Genomic DNA, 22,271 nt, shown 5'->3' with positions numbered 1-22,271 from the left:
CGATGTTGTTTTTCTTTGGACAGCGAGCGTGCAACGCTGCTTGATTTTGCTTGTCAATTTTTGATAAGCTTAGAAAATGCCAAATGTTTTTGGCATCAGTCATGCTCTCAGCACTACATAATACTAGTTGGTTGTTTTTCACGTTAAGATGTGTATTGTCAGAGTCCTTATTTTTAGAAAAAGACATCGTCCGAGCCTAAGAAAAGGCTCAAACCTAGCCCGACTTACAATTACCAAAACCCCAGACAGAATTACAATGATCAACCACTTACAAGCATCAGAAAGAAATAAAAAAGAAACCATGATCAAACAACCTCAGACGACAGATGCATGCTGCAAATAAGTTTGTGCACAGACCGAATACAACACAAGCAACTACCAAGATGAACCAAGGAAATGAACTTGATTCGTCGGGGTCTTCGTCCGCTAAAGCAGCTAGCACTAGACAAGCAGCACAAAACTTGTTGGGGGCTCCAATGTGAAAGGTGACGGCCCAAGTCCATTCCTGAATGATGAATAACATGGGCACATTGACATCCTTCCGGATCAAAAGGATGCCGCACCATCGGAAGGAGAAGTGGTTCCCCCAAGAATCCGAATGGACGTGTGGCAACCGGGAGCACCATGGGAGGGCCACAAACAAGCAGGTCACAGTTAGCTCCACCAGAGGTCTGCCGACGCCATTGCACGACCACGAACCCGCACTTCAGAAAAGGAACGCGAACCAAATCGACACGGCGAGAAAGGTCGACACCGCCACATTATCAACCCTGAAGAACGAAGCCGCATAATATAATGATAGGAGTAAACATACATACTGACGGATCAAGGCGAAATAGTGTGGAGACCCCCTCCAATAGGGGTGGATCAATACGATAGAATTAAATGTCATTATATTATTTATAGAAAACAAAAGGAAATATGTTCGGGTGAAACACAAAATGCCACGTGATTATAGATTATATAATATATAGTTTTTTTTTTAATTTGTAGCAACACATGCTGTTGTTGAACTTGTATATGTAGGCAATAGCTTAAATTCAACACATAGTTGTGTCTATTCATAATGACCCTTTGGTGGAGGCGCCGAAGATGTCGTTGCGGTCGTTTTTATCCGCCACACAGTGGGTTTTTTCACGCCAGAGTCTTTGGTTGGAGTTGCCGATGGGGTCTCCACAGTTTGTTCATTCTTCTTGTGACTTATGCCTTGTAATTTCCCCTTCACGTTTTCGACTCCAACGGTTTCCAATCCCTTATCTGGCAAAGTAGCTCCCTCCTCCCCCTTCTTATCCAAATCCATGTTTACGGCTAGAACACTTTGCAATTTCCTTTTACTATTATTAGCAAAGGCGGTAATCTCTTTATTTAACTTATTTAATTTTTGAATCTGACCGCTTAGTTTCACATTGTCATCCAGAACAGTTTTCATCTCCTTCTCTGTCTCCTTGGCTTGCTCCTCGGACATTTTATTCTTCTCCTCTGAACCCTCCAGCTTATGGTGCAAAACTATGTTTACACTTGCAACCTTTTCACAAAAAAATTTCAGCTTCACTGCTTGGCCCTCTACTACCTGGAGCTGATCGTTCAATTTCCTGTTCTCAGCCACAACACTCTCCATTTCACTTTCTGCCTCCTTTGCTCGGTCCTCGGCCTTTTTATTCTCATTTTCTAAAACCTCAATCTTATTGTGCAAATCCATGTTTACAGCTGCAACACTTCCTGAGAAGAAATCCAACTGTAAAACTCGGTCCTCGGCCTCCTTTTTATTAATTTCAGATTCCTGGAGCTGAGCATTCAGCTTCATGTTGTCAGCCACAGCACTTTCCATTTCCTTTTCTGCCTTCCTAGCACGTTCCTCAGCCTCCTTCTTATCTCTCTTTAACTCCTGGACCTGATCGTGTAGTTTCATGTTCTCAGACACAAATTTTTCCAAACTCCCTTTCCATTTCCTACCCAGATCCTCCATATCTTTCATTATCAGCAATGGTAGAGCTATACTGCTCTCATTGACCTGGTTCTGCGGTTCTACCTGCAAGAAATTTAATTAGCCGTAAAACAATCTGTTGGACTATCTACAAGTGCATTATGAACACATAGAAATAACGTACAATTTATTTATTTTTGAACCATGCACGAGGACTCTATGTGAATACTCCCTCCGTCTCATAATATAAGAATGTTTTCCAAGCTAACATAGTTTGAAAAACGTTCTTATATTAGGGAACAGAGGGAGTAGATAGAAACATAAAGTCAGATTACAAGCGACCCAAGGAGAAACGAAAACAGGCTCTTTGAAGACTGCTAATCTAGCTACAACCAAAGTAGAAGAGCAGTTGCACAGCAGGGAAGAAGTAGCATGTCATTGGCTAGCACCTAAATGTTGAAAAACATGCTGATCTAACTACCTGCTTGTAACAACAGAGCATGCTGAAAAACCCGCCACTATCCAATACCCTGCTTGTTACTAACTGAAAAACCCGCCACTTATTCACAAACTAGAAGTTGCTACCAGGGACTTTATGTTCGCCACATGGGTGGCGTTTTAGACATAGTCTCTATTCTTCCTGGTTATTTCAGGCACCCTATTTGTTAACATTCTTATCACTATGAAACTACGAACAATCCTAAACTGTTGGATGTGCATCTATCCAAAAAGCCAAAGAGCGCGCATCTGGGTGAAGCTCTTGGTAACCTCACGCCAAAACCATGCTCTTGGATCATTAAAGAACGGGAATTTTCGCTAACCTGAATGTCATCTGCATTCCCCTTCTTGTTGTCGATGCGTGGATTATCTCTCCTCCAAATCCATGGTTTCTGTGGTTTATCTAACGACCAAAGCCCTCGGCGTGCCTTTTTCGCCTCTCTCTGCCACTGAACAAAACAATTGATTAAAATGTGAGCCAGAAACTCATGCCATGTATAATTAAGGATGAGAAAATCACACATTATAGGCATTCGCTTTGGAGTTTTTTTTTTAGGATACACACAAGCGTGTGTATCATATATTATAAAGAGGAAAAGGGGTAAAGAGCCCCATCCGCCAGAGTCTTACATGCCGTTACAATACATGCCGACTCCTCATCCACCCACAAGCTAACCAACTATTCACCCGCTACCCACCTAGCTAGGGACCCAAGGAAGGAGGAGAGGTCGCCTTTTAGCAAACCAGCCGCACTCCAAGCCCTGGCCTCACACTCGATCCTAGCAATCACCACCGCGGCAGAAGGGGTCACCCTTTCAAAGACGATCGCATTCCGATGCTTCCAGAGCTCCCAGAAAACTAGCGACGCCATGGTCCGCATATCCTTCGCTTCCTTCCTGGAGGGGGTTCTCTGGGCGCAGGCATTGCACCACTCCACCATCGTATCGCCAGCCTCCGGAGTGAGCTCTGGTGTGCCAAGCGCGACAAACACCCGATGCCACACAACTCTAGTGAAAACGCATTGTACAAGCACATGGTTCAAAGTTTCCGGCTCTTGGTCGCACAGGGGGCAAGCTGCCTGGTGGGGCAGGCCACGGCGAGCTAGACGGTCGGAGGTCCAGCATCTATTTCTTCCCGCCAGCTAGGCAAAAAATCGTCACTGCCTCGGCGCTTTCGAGGTCCATGCCATCTCCGCAAACGAAGCAGTTTCCATTCCCCAAAACTTGGCCGCATATGCCGATCGGGCAGAGTATGTGCCGCTCGCCTCCCAGGCCCATGCAATTGAATCATCTAAGGCAGGCCAGAACTCCACCTCCGTGACTCTCCCCCAAAGCTCAAACACCTCAGCGAGCAGCGCAGGGTCTAAGTCTGGCCCAATATCCTGGGCCCATGCCCCATTGCTCATAGCTTCAGGGACGGTGCGAGTAGCACAGACCTTCTTGCGCACCCGCTTGTATAGGCCTGGCGTGAGATCCTGCACCCTCATGCCCTGGATCCACCTGTCTTCCCAGAACAACGCATTGTTGCCATTGCCAACTCTCGTGATCGTCGCGGCCTGAAAGATCTGGCGGGCCTCAGAGGAAACCTCAATGTCAAACTCCGCCCATGGTCGTGAGTCGTCTGTGCACTGAAGCCATGGCCAGTGTGCTTGGAGGGCATAGTTGAGCCATGAGAGGTCCGGAATGCCAAGCCCTCCCACCCACTTGGGCGCACAAACCGAATTCCACGCAACCTTGCATTGACCACCATTAGCCTCTGCTTTCCCGCACCAAAGAAAGCCCCGACAAATCTTGGAAATGGCCTTTATCGTCTTCCGCGGTAAGTTGAGTGCCAGCATCGCATAAATCGGGATGGCACAAAGGATAGACTTGATGAGCATAAGCCGGCTACTTATGGGCAGCGTCGCCCCCTTCCAGTGGGGCAGCATGCGTGCCACTTGGTGGACCAAGTCAAGTAGCTGTGAGGCCGACAACTTTCGGATGCTCAGCGGAAGACCCAAGTACTTGCATGGGAAGGCCCCCATCTTGCATCCCAAAGAAGCTGCAATGAGTTGTGAATCATCCTCTGAGCATCTTATTGGCACGTCCGAGGTCTTGGCCAGATTCACTTGAAGGCCCGACGCGTGTCCAAAGGCGTCCAACAGATCTACACAGAGCCGCATCTCGTTCTCCACCGGCTTGATGAAAAGAATGACGTCGTCCGCAAAGATTGCCATTCTCTGGTGCAGTCCGGATCGCGCAAGGGGGGCGAGTAAGCCTTTTTCAGCGGCAAGGGAGAATAGCCGTTGCAGCGGCTCCATCATCAGGATGAATAGCATGGGAGAGAGAGGCCCACCCTGTCTGAAACCTCTTCTATTGCAAATCTGCGTGCCCGGCACCCCATTCACAAGCACCCGCATGGAGGAGGTAGAGAGCAAACCAATGATCCAATCAATCCACCTACGTCCAAAACCCAGAGAGGAGAGCACCTCCATAGCAAAGGGCCACTGCACCGTGTCAAAGGCTTTGGAAATGTCGAGCTTGACCATGACAGAGGCATTCTTGAGAGTGTACAGTTTCCTTATGGTCCCTTGAACCATCATGAAGTTATCGTGAATCGAGCGCCCACGGACAAAAGCACTTTGGTGACATCCCACGAGCTTGGGCAGATCGTCTGTAAGCCGGACCGATAGGATCTTATCAAAGATCTTTGCCGCGCCATGCACCAAGCTGACAGGGTGAAAATCCTTGATCTCTTCTGCGCCATCCTTCTTTGGGATGAGCGTGACGTATGCCCTATTGATGGCCGCCAGCCCACGCATGTCCCCTCTATGGAAGCTATCCAAAGCTCGCATAAAATCTCCTTTGATGATGTCCCAACAGCTGGCATAAAACCGTCCCGTGAAACCATCCGGCCCCGGCGCCTTGTCCCTTGGCATAGATTTGATTATCTTCGCAACCTCATCTTCAAGAAATGGCAGCTCAAGGTGCACGAGCTCTAAACGTGGGAGGCCCAGAAGGTCGAGGTTGAGCCCATGAGCACGCTGCGGGGCCAGGCCAAGGATCTCCTCATAGTAACCATCTACCACCTCCGCAATTTCCTCCTGGCCCGATAAGAAATTGCCATTGCACTTGAGACTCATAATGGTATTGCAACGCCTCATGTGGCTGGCGTGCTGTTTGAAAAACGTCAAACTAGCATCTCCATCACGAAGCCACGTCAACCTGGAGCGGTGGCGCGCGATGGACCTCTCCAGAGAGCACAAGCCGAGGAGCTTTCTCTTCATGGTCCATCTAAGGGCAATTTCCCCTTCCGAGAGTGACCTCGTCTCCATCGCCACATCCAACCGGAGGATAACCTCAAGAGCCAACACAATCTGTAGCTTAACGTTTCCAATCCACCTATCACTCCAGCTTTGCAAAGCTTTCGCAGTTGCTCTGAGCTTGCGATCGAGAACCACATAGGGGTTGCCCACAGAGGGCACTGAATTCCACGCCTTTTGCACCACATTGCGAAACCCCTCGGCCTTCGGCCAAAAGGCTTCAAAGCGAAAGCGCTTGCCCACCTTAAAATCAGCATGCAGGTCCAACAGAAGAGGACAGTGATCCGAGACAGCCGAACCCAAAGCTGAGAGGAAACAAGACGGGTGCAGCTCCTCCCAGTCCACGGTGGTGAAGATATGATCTAGCTTCTCAAGGGTGGCCTGCCCACGCTCATTCGACCACGTATACCTCCGACCATTGAGGTACACCTCCTTCAGCTCAAGGGAGTTGAGCTTAGACCGGAACCGCGCCATCATGCGCCTGTTAATGTGATCGTTGCTTTTGTCCTCCGGGTTCATAATGAGGTTGAAGTCTCCCAAAACCGCCCACGGCCCGGCAATGAGCTCGCGAATGTCAGCCAGCTCTTGCAAGAACTCAACCTTTTGCGCATCCAGAGTAGGGCCATACACCCCAGAGATCCACCAATGCGAGGATGTCCCGACCGGCGTGACGAGCGTAGTGACCGCGTTCTCCGTGTAGTGCGGATTGGAGAGTTGGACCACGAGTGGGTCCCAGGCCAAAAGAATCCCACCACGAGTACTAGAGGCCGGGAGATAATAAAAATTCACTAGTTTATTGCCCAAACAATGCGCCACCACGCCCTGAGATACAACTTCCATCTTCGTCTCCTGAAAACACACTATGCTAGGGTTGGCCGCCGTGACCACCTGGTAAATCACGCCACTCCTAACCGGGTCATTAAGACCGCGGACGTTCCACACCAGCACCTTGATGAGGTGTGTAGCCATGGGAAATGCCTGCACCGCACCCCACTTGCTGCCACAGCTCAAGCCGATGCCTCCTCTAGCGCCGGCAACTCCACCATTGGCAGCACCGAAGGCTCCCAACCAAACAGTGCCAAGATGGCAGCAATGTGGGCCTCCGCCAAAGGCCTATTGAACAAGTCGACGTGCATCTTCAACGCCTCCTCCCCGATCATCTCTCCTTCATTAGCTAGGCAGAATTTGCGAATGAGAACTTGTTGCTGCTTGGAGGCCACTGAGGGCCTTTTGCTCTTAGCAATTCTGGCGCTTCGCCGTGGGGAACCTGCCTGGACGTTGCGCTTCCGCGGCCGGTGTGACTTGGGGGCCTCAGGGGCGGCCAGGATGGGAGAAATCTGCCTCTGAATTTCCTCACAAAAGGCATGCGCCGCTGCCCTGGGCGACACAGGGAGAGGGGTAGACGACCGGGCCCATCCGCATGCGCATGCAAGACAGCACCGCTCGGCGAACCCCCACAGGCCTCAACAGGGCCGCCGCCTGGACCTGGTGCATGAGCCAGAGGGATCCTCTCCCTCTCTACCAGCTGGGCTCCACCTTGTTCCGGCCCCAGGACCGCATGTGGGGAACTGCATGGGAGTAGGCCCAGCGTGGGGCTGGCCGGCACACGCGGGCCCTCATCCGGTTCTGGCGACAGACTGACCAAGAACCAATCCCCAGAGGATTGATCCGATCCCACCCCCTGTCTCTGCGGCACGCCCGCCTCGGAAGGCGAGAAAGCCGACCACGGGGTCAAAGAAAGGGACCGCGGGGTCAAAAAGCCTCCTTCAGAAAGCGATCGACCACTCCTGGCCAAGACAACCGGGGTCCCCGACAGAATCTCCACCGAGCCAATGAGGAGCGGCCCACTCCCCCAATCTCCGCCAACACCCAATTGAAGGAAATATGCCCTAGAGGCAATAATAAAGTTATTATTTATTTCCTTATATCATGATAAATGTTTATTATTCATGCTAGAATTGTATTAACCGGAAACATAATACATGTGTGCATACATAGACAAACAGAGTGTCACTAGTATGCCTCTACTTGACTAGCTCGTTAATCAAAGATGGTTATGTTTCCTAGCCATAGACATGAGTTGTCATTTGATTAACGGGATCACATCATTAGGATAATGATGTGATTGACATGACCCATTCCATTAGCTTAGCACCCGATCGTTTAGTATGTTGCTATTGCTTTCTTCATGACTTATACATGTTCCTATGACTATGAGATTATGCAACTCCCGTTTACCGGAGGAACACTTTGTGTGCTACCAAACGTCACAACGTAACTGGGTGATTATAAAGGTGCTCTACACGTGTCTCCAAAGGTACATGTTGGGTTGGCGTATTTCGAGATTAGGATTTGTCGCTCCGATTGTCGGAGAGGTATCTCCGGGCCCTCTCGGTAATGCACATCACTTAAGTCTTGCAAGCAATGCAACTAATAAGTTAGTTGCAAGATGATGTATTACGGAACGAGTAAAGAGACTTGCCGGTAATGAGATTGAACTAGGTATTGAGATACCGACGATCGAATCTCGGGCAAGTAACATACCGATGACAAAGGGAACAACGTATGTTGTTATGCGGTCTGACCGATAAAGATCTTTGTAGAATATGTAGGAGCCAATATGAGCATCCAGGTTCCGCTATTGGTTATTAACCGGAGACGTGTCTCGGTCATGTCTACATTGTTCTCGAACCCGTAGGGTCCGCACGCTTAACGTTACGATGACAGTTTCATTATGAGTTTATATATTTTGATGTACCGAAGGTTGTTCGGAGTCCTGGATGTGATCACGGACTTGACGAGGAGTCTCGAAATGGTCGAGACATAAAGATTGATATATTAGACGACCATATTTGGACACCGGAAAGGTTCCGGGTGAGATTGGGACAATACCGGATCACCGGGAGGTTATCGGAACCCCCCGGGAGGTATATGGGCCTTATTGGGCCTTAGTGGAAAGGAGGGGAAAGGAGCAAGGGAGGGGGCGCGCCCCCAAGCCCAATCCGAATTGGGAGGGGGGCCGGCCCCCCTTTCCTTCCTCCCTCCTTCCTCTTCCTTCCCTCTCCTACTCCTAATAGGAGAAGGGGGAGTCCTACTCCCGGTGGGAGTTGGACTCCCCCCCCTTGGGCGCGCCACCCTCCTTGGCCGGCCCCCTCCTCCACTCCTTTATATACGGGGGCAGGGGGGCACCCCAGAGACACAACAATTGATCATTGATCTCTTAGCCGTGTGCGGTGCCCCCCTCCACCATAGTCCTCGATAATATTGTAGCGGTGCTTAGGCGAAGCCCTGCGACAGTAGAACATCAAGATCGTCACCACGCCATCGTGCTGACGGAATTCATCCCCGATACTTTGCTGGATCGGAGTCCGGGGATCGCCATCAAGCTGAACGTGTGCAAAAACTCGGAGGTGCCGTAGTTTCGGTGCTTGATCGGTCGGGCCGTGAAGACGTATGACTACATCAACCGCGTTGTTATAACGCTTCCGCTTCCGGTCTACGAGGGTACGTAGACAACACTCTCCCCTCTCGTAGTTGTGCATCACCATGATCTTGCATGTGCGTAGGAAATTTTTTGAAATTACTACGTTCCTCAACAGTGGCATCCGAGCCTAGGTTTTATGTGTTGATGTTATATGCACGAGTAGAACACAAGTGAGTTGTGGGCGATATAAGTCATACTGCTTACCAGCATGTCATACTTTGGTTCGGCGGTATTGTTGGATGAAGCGGCCCGGACCGACATTACGCGTACGCTTACACGAGACTGGTTCTACCGACGTGCTTTGCACACAGGTGGCTGGCGGGTGTCAGTTTCTCCAACTTTAGTTGAATCGAGTGTGGCTACGCCCGGTCCTTGCGAAGGTTAAAACAGCACCAACTTGACAAACTATCGTTGTGGTTTTTGATGCGTAGGTAAGATTGGTTCTTGCTAAGCCCATAGCAGCCACGTAAAACTTGCAACAAACAAAGTAGAGGACGTCTAACTTGTTTTTGCAGGGCATGTTGTGATGTGATATGGTCAAGGCATGATGCTAAATTTTATTGTATGAGATGATCATGTTTTGTAACCAAGTTATCGGCAACTGGCAGGAGCCATATGGTTGTCGCTTTATTGTATGCAATGCAATCGCCCTGTAATGCTTTACTTTATCACTAAGCGGTAGCGATAGTTGTAGAAGCATAAGATTGGCAAGACGACAACGATGCTACGATGGAGATCAAGGTGTCGCGCCGGTGACGATGGTGATCCTGACGATGCTTCGGAGATGGAGATCACAAGCACAAGATGATGATGGCCATATCATATCACTTATATTGATTGCATGTGATGTTTATCTTTTATGCATCTTATATTGCTTTGATTGACGGTAGCATTATAAGATGATCTCTCACTAAATTTCAAGATAAAAGTGTTCTCCCTGAGTATGCACCGTTGCCAAAGTTCGTCGTGCCCAGACACCACGTGATGATCGGGTGTGATAAGCTCTACGTGCATCTACAACGGGTGCAAGCCAGTTTTGCACACGCAGAATACTCAGGTTAAACTTGACGAGCCTAGCATATGCAGATATGGCCTCGGAACACTGAGACCGAAAGGTCGAGCGTGAATCATATAGTAGATATGATCAACATAGTGATGTTCACCATTGAAAACTACTCCATTTCATGTGATGATCGGTTATGGTTTAGTTGATTTGGATCACGTGATCACTTAGAAGATTAGAGGGATGTCTTTCTAAGTGGGAGTTCTTAAGTAATATGATTAATTGAACTTAAATTTATCATGAACTTAGTCCTGGTAGTATTAGCATATCTATGTTGTAGATCAATAGCTCGCGATGTTGCTCCCCATTTAATTTTTATATGTTCCTAGAGAAAACTAAGTTGAAAAATGTTAGTAGCAATGATGCGGATTGGATCCGTGATCTGAGGATTATCCTCATTGTTGCACAAAAGAATTATGTCCTTGATGAACCGCTAGGTGACAGACCTATTGCAGGAGCAGATGCAACATTATGAACGTTTGGCTAGCTCAATATGATGACTACTTGATAGTTTAGTGCACAATGCTTAACGGCTTAGAATCGGGGCTTCAAAGACGTTTTGAACGCCATGGAGCATATAAGATGTTCCAAGAGTTGAAATTGGTATTTCATACTCATGCTCGTGTCGAGAGGTATGACACCTCTAACAGTACTTTGCCTACAAGATGGAGGAGAATAGCTCAACCGGTGAGCATGTGCTCAGATTATCTGAGTACTAAAATTGCTTGAATCAAGTGGGAGTTAATCTTCCAGATAAGAGAGTAATTGACAAAGTTCTCTAGTCACTATCACCGAGTTACTAGAACTTAGTGATGAACTATAATATGCAAGGGATGACAAAAGTAATTCCCAAGCTCTTCATGATGCTGAAATCGACGAAGGTAGAAATCAAGAAAAGCATCAAGTGTTGATGGTTGACAAAGACCACTAGTTTCAAAAAGGGCAAAGGGAAGAAAGGGAACTTCAAGAAGAACGGCAAGCAAGTTGCTACTCAAGTGAAGAAGCCCAAGTCTGGACCTAAGCCTGAGACTGGGTGCTTCTACTGCAAAGGGACTGGTCACTAGAAGCGGAACTGCCCCAAGTATTTGGCGGATAAGAAGGATGGTAAGGTGAACAAAGGTATATGTGATATACATGTTATTGATGTGTACTTTACTAGTGTTTATAGCAACCCCTCGGTATTTGATACTAGTTCAGTTGCTAAGAGTAGTAACTCGAAACGGGAGTTGCAAAATAAACAGAGACTAGTTAAGGGTGAAGTGACGATGTGTGTTGGAAGTGGTTCCAAGATTGATATGATCATCATCGCACACTCCCTATACTTTCGGGATTAGTGTTGAACCTAAATAAATGTTATTTGGTGTTTGCGTTAAGCATAAATATGATTGGATCATGTTTATTGCAATACGATTATTCATGTAAGTCAGAGAATAATTGTTGTTCTGTTTACATGAATAAAACCTTCTATGGTCATACACCCAATGAAAATGGTTTGTTGGATCTCGATCGTGGTAATACACATTTTCATAATATTGAAGCCAAAAGATGCAAAGTTAATAATGATAGTGCAACTTATTTGTGGCACTGCCGCTTAGGTCATATTGGTGTAAAGCGCATGAAGAAAATCCATGCTGATGGGCTTTTGGAATCACTTGATTATGAATCAGTTGATGCTTGCGAACCATGCCTCATGGGCAAGATGACTAAGACTCCGTTCTCCGGAACAATGGAGCAAGCAAAAGATTTGTTGGAAATCATACATACTAATGTATGTGGTCCGATGAATATTGAGGCTCGCGGCAGGTATCATTATTTTCTGATCTTCACAGATGATTTGAGTAGATATGAGTATATCTACTTGATGAAACACAAGTCTGAAATATTTGAAAAGTTCAAAGAATTTCAGAGTGAAGTGGAGAATCATCGTAACAAAAATAAAATTTCTACGATATGATCGCAGAAGTAAAATATTTGAGTTACGAGTTTGGCCTTCAGTTAAAACAATGTGAAATAGTTTCACTACTCATGCCACCTGGAACACCACAGTGTAATGGTGTGTCCGAACGTCGTAACCGTGCTTTATTAGATATGGTGCGATCTATGATGTCTCTTACCGATTACCACTATTGTTTTGGGGTTATGCATTAGAGACAGTTACATTCACGTTAAATAGGGCACCATCTAAATCCATTGTGACGACGCCGTATGAACTATGGTTTGGCGAGAAACCTAAGCTGTCGTTTCTTAAAGTTTGGGACTGCGATGCTTATGTGAAAAAGTTCCAACTTGATAAGCTCGAACCCAAATTGGAGAAGTAAATCTTCATAGGATACCCAAAAGAAAATGTTGGGTACACCTTCTATCACAGATCCGAAGGCAAGATATTCATTGCTGAGAATGGATCCTTTCTAGAGAAGGAGTTTCTCTCGAAAGAAGTGAGTGGGAGGAAAGTAGAACTTGATGAGGTAATTGTACCTGCTCCCTTATTGGAAAGTAGTTCATCACAGAAATCTGTTCCTGTGACTACTACACCAATTAGTGAGGAAGCTAATGGTGATGATCATGTAACTTCAGCTCAAGTTACTACCGAACCTCGTAGGTAAACCAGAGTGAGATCTGCACCAGAGTGGTACGGTAATCCTGTTCTGGAAGTCATGTTACTAGACCATGATGAACTTGCGAACTATGAGGAAGCGATGATGAGCCCAGATTCCGCGAAATGGTTTGAGGCCATGAAATCTGAGATGAGATCCATGTATGAGAACAAAGTATGGACTTTGATTGACTTGCCCAATGATCGGCGAGTCATTGAGATTAAATGGATCTTCAAGAGGAAGACAGATGCTGATAGTAGTGTTACTATCTACAAAGCTAGAATTGTCGCAAAAAGGTTTTCGACAAGTTCAAGGTGTTGACTACGATGAGAGTTTCTCACTCGTATCTATGCTTAAGTCTGTCCGAATCATGTTAGCAATTGCCGCATTTTATGAAATCTGGAAAATGGATAAACAAAACTGCATTCCTTAATGGATTTATTAAAGAAGAGTTGTATATGATGCAACCAGAAGGTTTTGTCAATCCTAAAGGTACTAACAAAATATGCAAGCTCCAGCGATCCATCTATGGACTGGTGCAAGCATCTCGGAGTTGGAATATACGCTTTGATAAGTTAATCAAAGCATATAGTTTTATACAGACTTGCGGTGAAGCCTGTATTTACAAGAAAGTGAGTGGGAGCACTATAGCATTTCTGATAAGTATATGTGTATGACATATTGTTGATCAGAAATAATGTAGAATTATTCTGTAAAGCATAAAGGAGTGTTTGAAAGGAGTTTTTCAAAGAAAAACCTCGGTGAAGCTACTTACATATTGAGCATCAAGATCTATAGAGATAGATCAAGACGCTTGATAAGTTTTCAATAAGTACATACCTTGACAAGTTTTTGAAGTAGTTCAAAATGGAATAGTCAAAGAAAGAGTTCTTGCCTGTGTTACAAGGTGTGAAATTGAGTAAGACTCAAAGCCCGACCACGGCAGAAGATAGAGAGAGAATGAAAGTCATTCCCTATGCCTCAGCCATAGGTTCTATAAAGTATGCCATGTTGTGTACCAGACCTATTGTATACCCTGCCCTGAGTTTGGCAAGGGAGTACAATAGTGATCTAGGAGTAGATCACTGGACATTGGTTAAAATTATCCTTAGTGGGATAAGGATATGTTTCTCGATTATGGAGGTGACAAAAGGTTCGTCGTAAAGGGTTACGTAGATGCAAATTTTGACACTGATCCAGATGACTCTAAATCTCAATTTGGATACATATTGAAAGAGGGAGCAATTAGCTAGAGTAGCTCCGTGCAGAGCATTGTTGACATAGAAATTTGCAAAATACTTGCGGATCTGAATGTGGCAGACCCGTTGACTAAACTTCTCTCACAAGAAAAACATGATTACACCTTAGTACTCTTTGGGTATTAATCACATAGCGATGTGAACTAGATTATTGAATCTAGTAAACCCTTTGGGTGTTGGTCACATGTCGATGTGAACTATGGGTGTTAATCACATGGCGATGTGAACTATTAGTATTAAATCACGTGGTGATGTGAACTAGATTATTGACTCTAGTGCAAGTGGGAGACTGAAGGAAATATGCCCTAGAGGCAATAATAAAGTTATTATTTATTTCCTTATATCATGATAAATGTTTATTATTCATGCTAGAATTGTATTAACCGGAAACATAATACATGTGTGAATACATAGACAAACAGAGTGTCACTAGTATGCCTCTACTTGACTAGCTCGTTAATAAAAGATGGTTATGTTTCCTAGCCATAGACATGAGTTGTCATTTGATTAACGGGATCACATCATTAGGAGAATGATGTGATTGACATGACCCATTCCATTAGCTTAGCACCCGATCGTTTAGTATGTTGCTATTGCTTTCTTCATGACTTATACATGTTCCTATGACTATGAGATTATGCAACTCCCATTTACCGGAGGAACACTTTGTGTGCTACCAAACGTCACAACGTAACTGGGTGATTACAAAGGTGCTCTACAGGTGTCTCCAAAGGTACATGTTGGGTTGGCGTATTTCGGGATTAGGATTTGTCGCTCCGATTGTCGGAGAGGTATCTCTGGGCCCTCTCGATAATGCACATCACTTAAGCCTTGCAAGCAATGCAACTAATAAGTTAGTTGCAAGATGATGTATTACGGAACGAGTAAAGAGACTTGCCGGTAACGAGATTGAACTAGGTATTGAGATACCGACGATCGAATCTCGGGCAAGTAACATATTGATGACAAAGGGAACAATGTATGTTGTTATGCGGTCTGACCGATAAAGATCTTCGTAGAATATGTAGGAGCCAATATGAGCATCCAGGTTCGCTATTGGTTATTGACCGGAGACGTGTCTCGGTCATGTCTACATTGTTCTCGAACCCGTAGGGTCCGCACACTTAACGTTACGATGACAGTTTCATTATGAGTTTATATATTTTGATGTACTGAAGGTTGTTCGGAGTCCCGGATGTGATCACGGACTTGACGAGGAGTCTCGAAATGGTCGAGACATAAAGATCGATATATTGGACGACTATATTTGGACACCGGAAAGGTTCCGGGTGAGATTGGGACAATACCGGATCACCGGGAGGTTATCGGAACCCCCCGGGAGGTATATGGGCCTTATTGGGCCTTAGTGGAAAGGAGGGGAAAGGAGCAAGGGAGGGGCCCGCCCCGCCCAAGCCCAATCTGAATTGGGAGGGGGGCCGGCCCCCCTTTCCTTCCTCCCTCCTTCCTCTTCCTTCCCTCTCCTACTCCTAATAGGAAAAGGGGGAATCCTACTCCCGGTGGGAGTTGGACTCCCCCCCTTGGGAGCGCCACCCTCCTTGGCCGGCCCCCTCCTCCACTCCTTTATATACGGGGGTAGGGGGGCACCCCGGAGACACAACAATTGATCATTGATCTCTTAGCCGTGTGCGGAGCCCCCCTCCACCATAATCCTCGATAATATTGTAGCGGTGCTTAGGTGAAGCCCTGCGACAGTAGAACATCAAGATCGTCACCATGCCGTCGTGCTGACGGAACTCATCCCCGACACTTTGCTGGATCAGAGTCCAGGGATCGTCATCGAGCTGAACGTGTGCAAAAACTCGGAGGTGCCGTAGTTTCGGTGCTTGATCGGTCGGGCCGTGAAGACGTACGACTACATCAACCGAGTTGTTATAACGGTTCCGCTTCCGGTCTACAAGGGTACATAGACAACACTCTCCCCTCTCGTTGCTGTGCATCACCATGATCTTGCGTGTGCGTAGGAATTTTTTTGAAATTACTATGTTCCCCAACACCAATGGACGAGCGCTGTCATCGCAAGCCGTTGCCTCGGATCCTGCCCAGCGGGCCAGGCAGACCGAAGCGGGCGACCGGTCCAGCAGCAGCTGTTGCGGATCCTGAGACACCGCCGTGGCCCCAGGTCTGAAAAGTTGCGCAGGAGCTTGGGGCGACCGCACCTCCACCGTCCTGGATGCCAGCCCATCGTGGCAGAGCATATCCTCCTCGACTGCCTCACCAACCGCACTTTCCACCTGTCGCTCCACGATAGGATCCTCCGCCATGTCCGAAGCAGCGACGTCAGGGGTGGCCCGGACCTGCGTCAGCGCATGCAGGGGTGTCGCCTCTCCAACCCTAGTTTGAAACTGTGTCTGCCTGACCGCCGCCGGCGCCGCCGCCGGTGCCGCCACTGGCGCGGAGGAGCCAACATCGCCCGCCCCCGCACAGTCAGCGCCTCCGAACCTAGACCGCCTTGCCGAGCCAGAGCCCGGCGAACGCCCACGCCCAGGCCCCGAGTCCTCCTCCGACGGCGGCGAGGCAGGCGGCGGAAACGTCGCCTGAGGCTCATCACCATCCACCAGAACGGGCTTGTAACGCACGGGTAATTAGGCTACAGTAAAAATCTCCTAATGATGCCATGTCATTGGTGATTACTGTTGCTAAACCTTCGTTAGTTCAAACCGATCCAAAAATCAATTCAGAAAAATGGCAAACAACAAAATTTTTTAAAAGTTGAAACAAAAATGTTCGGTGGGTGCCAAATATTGCACTGGTAATTATGGTCTAGAGGACACAATTTTACAAAATACCTAAGTGCCCTAAACTAAATAAAACAGAGAAAAGAAAAGAAATAAAAGGAAGAAGTGAAAATAAAACGAAAGGAGAACCCCCCTCCCCACTGGGCCAATCAGCCCAGCTTCTAGCCAGGCCGGTCCCAAACCGGCCAACCCACCCGCACGGCCACAGCTCCTGCCCCCCTGGCCCGCAACCAGCCTGGTCGGCCCAGCCGGCCCAGCTCCCCGCACCGCACCCCCCTTCCCGTTCCTCGGTCGTGCGCCGCTACAGGGCGCGGTCGCCACCGGACCCGCTCGCCGGCGTCGAGGTGGATAAGGACGCCGACGCCGCGCCCCCTCGGGCTCCCCTCTCACTCGCCCCACTCTCGCCTCGGTTCCTGTGCCTTCCCCCCTCAGATCCACCGCGCCTCTCCCCCCTCGTTCCCCTCCGCTTCTGAGCGCCACTGACGCCATGTCTCCGGCCTAGCCATGGCCACCGAGCCCACCTCGCCGCCCCACGGTGTCTCCAAGGGCCGCCGTCGTCCGCTGCTTCGACTGGTGCAACCCGTTGGAGACCGGAGCCACTGCAACGCCCCGACGCCGCCGTCTTCCTCCTCTGCTCCGACGAGACGTGTCGCCATTGTTCACCAACTCCGGCGACGCCCCAGCAGCTACTAAACCCCCAAGGGCCACCGTGTTTGCCGCTCGGTGAGCCCCCGCTTCCTCCCCTCTCTTTCCCGAGCATTTCCGCCACCGTAGCTCCTTCCCCACCTCGTGCCCGAACGCGGATCCGCCCGAGCTCGTCGTCGGCGTGGCTCCGGCGACCAAGTGGTCACGAGCCCGTGCGCAACGTGTTCCCCGCAACGCGTAGGACCTCCCCCCCTTTAGTTCGCCCGTCTGCACCCTGCTGCCGCCGTTCGCTACTCACCCGGCTGTGCCGCCGCCTGCGCGCGTCACCGGCGCCCTTCCGGTGACCAAATGGTCACGGGGCCGAGCCCTTTGTGCTCAGCGCGTCGCGCAGCTCCCCCTAGCCTTCCCATTAGCCCCGAAGCGCGCCGCGTCGCCGTCTTCGTCTCACGCCCGAACCACCTCACCGCCGATGAGCTCGCCGCGCTCGAATCCGGCCACCACTGCCCGCGTAACCACCACCAACCGACGCGTCATCGTCTCGCCGTTCTAACGCGCCCGGCCGCGCTCGTTTTGGTGCCCCGTAGACGAAACCCGACGCTCGCCCGAGCCGCGCCGTCGCGTTTTGCCTCACCGGCGTCGTTCCGGCGCCGTCCGCCGACGTGGCTAGGCGGGCACCACCTCTGTGTCTCTGGCCAGTGGGCCCTGGTGGCCCAGTTGACTGGGTTGACCCAGTCAATTGCTGACTAGGCAGCCCAGTGGCACTGACATGCGGGCCCCATGCAATAAAACGAATAAAAAGAAATAGATAAGCTGCTAATTAATTAAATTAATTAGTTAAAACCTAATCTCTCACTGACTACTGGGCCCCCACCTACTAATTAACCCAGATTAGTTAGACTAAACCCCCTGTTAGTGGCCCAGACAATGACATGTGGGTCCCATTGGACCCACCTGTCTGGTTTGACTGGTCAACCGACTAGTTGACCTGCTGACATCACTCTGATGTCATGCCTACGTCATCATTCACTGTTTTGGATAATGTTAGAATTAAATAACTAATTAAAATCAAAAAATGATTTAAATCTTTAGAAAATCATAACTTTTAATCCGTAACTCGAATGAAAATACTTTCTACATGAAAGTTGCTCAGAACGACGAGACGAACCCGGATACGCAACCCGTTCGTCCGCCACGCATCCCTAGCATACCAAACACGCAACTTTCCCCCTCCTGTTCATCTGTCTGAAAACACGAAACACCGGGAATACTTTCCCGGATGTTTTCCCCCTTCACCGATACCACCTCGTACCGCGTTACGGCACACCTAGCATCACGCTTTGTCATGTCATGCATCGTCATGCATTTGTTTGCAATATATTTATTGTTTCTTCCCCCTCTTCTCTCGCTAGACACCGAGACCGACGCCGCTGCTACCCAGTACGACTACGGAGTTGACGACCCCTCTCTCTTGCCAGAGCAACCAGGCAAGCCCCCCCTTGATCACCAGATATCGCCTACTCTTCTCTATACTGCTTGCATTAGAGTAGTGTAGCATGTTACTGCTTTCCGTTAATCCTATCCTGATGCATAGCCTGTTATTGTTGCTACAACTGTTGTTACCTTTACCTGCAATCCTAATGCTTAGTATAGGATGCTAGTTTATCATCAGTGGCCCTTCATTCTTGTCCGTCTGCCATGCTATACAATCGGGCCGTGATCACTCGGGAGGTGATCACGAGTATATACTATGTACTTTATATATGATACTTGAGGTGACTAAAGACGGGTCGGCTCGTAGGAGTACCCGCGAGTGATCCACAGATTGGGTCCGAAAGGACGTTTGTCCCGACGGCCCTCTGAGTGGATCTTTGTGGCGAAGCGACAAGGCAGGTTGAGATCACCTAGGAGAGAGGTGGGCCTGGCCCTGGTCGGCGTTCGCGGTTATTTCAAAATGACACGTTTAACGAGATCTTGGTATTTGATCTGAGTCTGGTTACTGGCCTATACGCACTAACCATCTACACGGGGACAGTTATGGGCACTCGACGTCGTGGTATCAGCCGAAGCCTTCGTGACGTCAGCAACTGAGCGGCGCGCGCCGGATTGGACTGGAACGCCTGCTAGGCTAGGTCTACTCATGGTCGCCCACGCAACGTGCATGTGTGCTAAGGGCGATGGGCCCAAACCCCTGTGCGCTTAGGTTTAGACCGGCGTGCTGACCTCTCTGTTGGTCTAGGTCGGGCTGCGACGTGTTGATCTTCCGAGGCCGGGCATGACCCAGGAAAGTGTGTCCGCCAAATGGGATCGAGCGTGTTGGGTTATGTGGTGCACCCCTGCAGGGAAGTTAAACTATTCGAATAGCCGTGATCTTCGGTAACAGGACGACTTGGAGTTGTACCTTGACCTTATGACAACTAGAACCGGATACTTAATAAAACACACCCTTCCAAGTGCCAGATACAACCGGTGATCGCTCTCTCACAGGGCGACGAGGGGAGGATCATCGGTTAGGGTTATGCTATGCGATGCTACTTGGAGGACTTCAGTCTACTCTCTTCTACATGCTGCAAGACGGAGGCTGCCAGAAGCGTAGTCTTCGACAGGATTAGCTATCCCCCTCTTATTCTGGCATTCTGCAGTTCAGTCCACCGATATGGCCTTTACACATATACCCATGCATATGTAGTGTAGCTCCTTGCTTGCGAGTACTTTGGATGAGTACTCACGGTTGCTTTCTCCTTCTTTTCCCCCTATCCCTTCTACCTGGTTGTCGCAACCAGATGTTGGAGCCCAGGAGCCAGACGCCACCATCGACGACGACTACTACTACTCGGAGGTGCCTACTACTACGTGCAGCCCGCTGACGGCGACTAGGAGTAGTTTAGGAGGATCCCAGGCAGGAGGCCTGCGCCTCTTTTGATCTGTATCCTAGTTTGTGCTAGCCTTCTTAAGGCAAACTTGTTTAACTTATGTCTGTACTCAGATATTGTTGCTTCCGCTGACTCGTCTATGATCGAGCTCTTGTATTCGAGCCTTCGAGGCCCCTGGCTTGTAATATGATGCTTGTATGACTTATTTTATTTGTAGAGCTGTGTTGTGATATCTTCCCGTGAGTCCCTGATCTTGATCGTACACGTTTGCGTGTATGATTAGTGTACGATTGAATCGGGGGCATCACAAGTTGGTATAAGAGCCGACTGCCTGTAGGAATCCCCCTTCCACACTCCTTGGCCGAAGTTGAGTCTAGACATTACAAAACTTTTACTAACATGGCTGTGTGCCTTACAGGCCCACGTCGCCATCTGGGTGGTATTAGGATCTTTTACTCCTCGATCCTTACTCTGGGACTCTGAACTCTCTCCTACTCGGGTTAAACGATTTTACTAACTCTAACACTAGGATCCAGTGACCACGTTCACCCCAAAGTTGGATAAGCCCTAGTTATTCTTTAGAGTAGTATTTGAACATTATCCACATTGTCATTTGACTCCTGTGAAAACATCTTTGTTTTCAGATGGAACCCACGAGGCAGGTCGTGCGCCACACAACGGCCATTGGTGCCTCAGGATCACCTGCTGTGTTGGTTGAGATGATGACCTATCTGGGTTATCGCTGTCACCCTGAGTACACGGTCTATGAGGAGTACCAGGACTTCAACCAGGAGCAGTACCGTGCCATCGTCCACCTCTACTCTCGAGAGTATGACTCCACTACCGTGCTGCACACTGCTCATTGTGTTGGAGTGACCATCGACATGGCGGTCCACGATGCTGCTTATGCTGCTCTAACACGTCTTCGCAGAGAGTATCAGGAGTTGGACACCTCCCCCTTCAGGCACATTGCTATCGCATCTGATGTTGGTGCGGAGGGATACTACACTGCTACCTACTCCAGCATCACCCGAGAGCCCTTCTACCATCAGAACCTGGTTCTGCATGCTAATGGGATGGATAGAGCTAACCGAGCTCTTCGCCACGAGTTGTACACCACCCGTCAGCACCTGTACCGTGCTCTGACGCTGTTGCACCCCTCTGTCCGATCTGGTGATCTGTCGCGTTCTGCGATCTACCCTGCCAGGACCGTGATGCCCTAGGGCGTCGGCTGGCCAGATGTGGGAGGCTACTCTCCTGCACTTGGTCCTCTCCTGCCACCTGCGCATCGGGTTCCACACCAGAGTATCCGCGGACCCTAGGCTACTCGCGTGGAGGTCTTCCCTTCGCGTCACTACCAGCTGTCAGGCTACACCTACCTCCACAGTTCCTCCTGGGACTGATGTAGGCTTGCTTGTTAGTGTTTGCTGCATTCGCCACGAGCCTGCGTGCCACCTATGATGTATTAGTCTATGTACTGATCTCTGTGTACCGAACTCTATGCATGATCTCTTTTGTAAGATATGCCGACTACTATGTAGTATCTATCGTGCTGCTTTCATTGTGCATGTTTCATCATGAATGATTCTTGTCTTTGCAAATTTCTCAATGCTGAACTACCCCTGTTATATATTAGCAGGATGGTTAGACCAGGTGGTCGTGGACGTGGTGGCAACCTCCCACCACCGCCTGAGTACCTGGCTGGTATGATCCAACAGCTTGAGATGAATCGCCAGTTCATGGAGAATATGATGGCTCAGTTTCCTCGCCCCAATATGAACCAGCAGCCAACCCAAGTGACTCTGCAGGATTTCATGCGCCTCAACCCAACTGTGTACCGCAGCTCAACTCAGCCTCTGGATGCGGATGACTGGCTC

At 48.9% G+C, this 22,271-nt stretch overlaps 1 protein-coding gene across 3 annotated transcripts in view; it reads right to left on the bottom strand.

Moving 5' to 3' along the window:
* Nucleotides 1–319: 319 nt before the first annotated feature.
* Nucleotides 320–22,271, bottom strand: part of LOC125534272 (uncharacterized) — a 61,830-nt gene continuing 39,878 nt past the window's right edge. The window contains exons 6-7 of one of the 3 annotated variants that reach the window (XM_087545098.1): nucleotides 2,746–2,871; nucleotides 321–2,029 (exon numbers count right to left, since the gene is read on the bottom strand). In XM_087545098.1, coding sequence (XP_087401224.1) covers nucleotides 1,058–2,029; nucleotides 2,746–2,871 — 1,098 coding nt within the window. In that variant the 3' untranslated portion in view covers nucleotides 321–1,057. Of the gene's footprint in view, nucleotides 2,030–2,745; nucleotides 2,872–22,271 lie in introns of all 3 variants that reach the window. The other 2 variants (XM_087545097.1, XM_087545099.1) reach the window with 2 other exon arrangements.

This window comes from Triticum urartu, chromosome 2A (genome assembly GCF_056163025.1).
Source record: "Triticum urartu cultivar PI428250 chromosome 2A, HENAU_Tu73, whole genome shotgun sequence".
Taxonomy (NCBI): domain Eukaryota; kingdom Viridiplantae; phylum Streptophyta; class Magnoliopsida; order Poales; family Poaceae; genus Triticum; species Triticum urartu.
The sequence above is the reverse complement of the archived record's forward strand: the minus strand, read 5'-3'. Positions and strand labels throughout refer to the sequence as shown.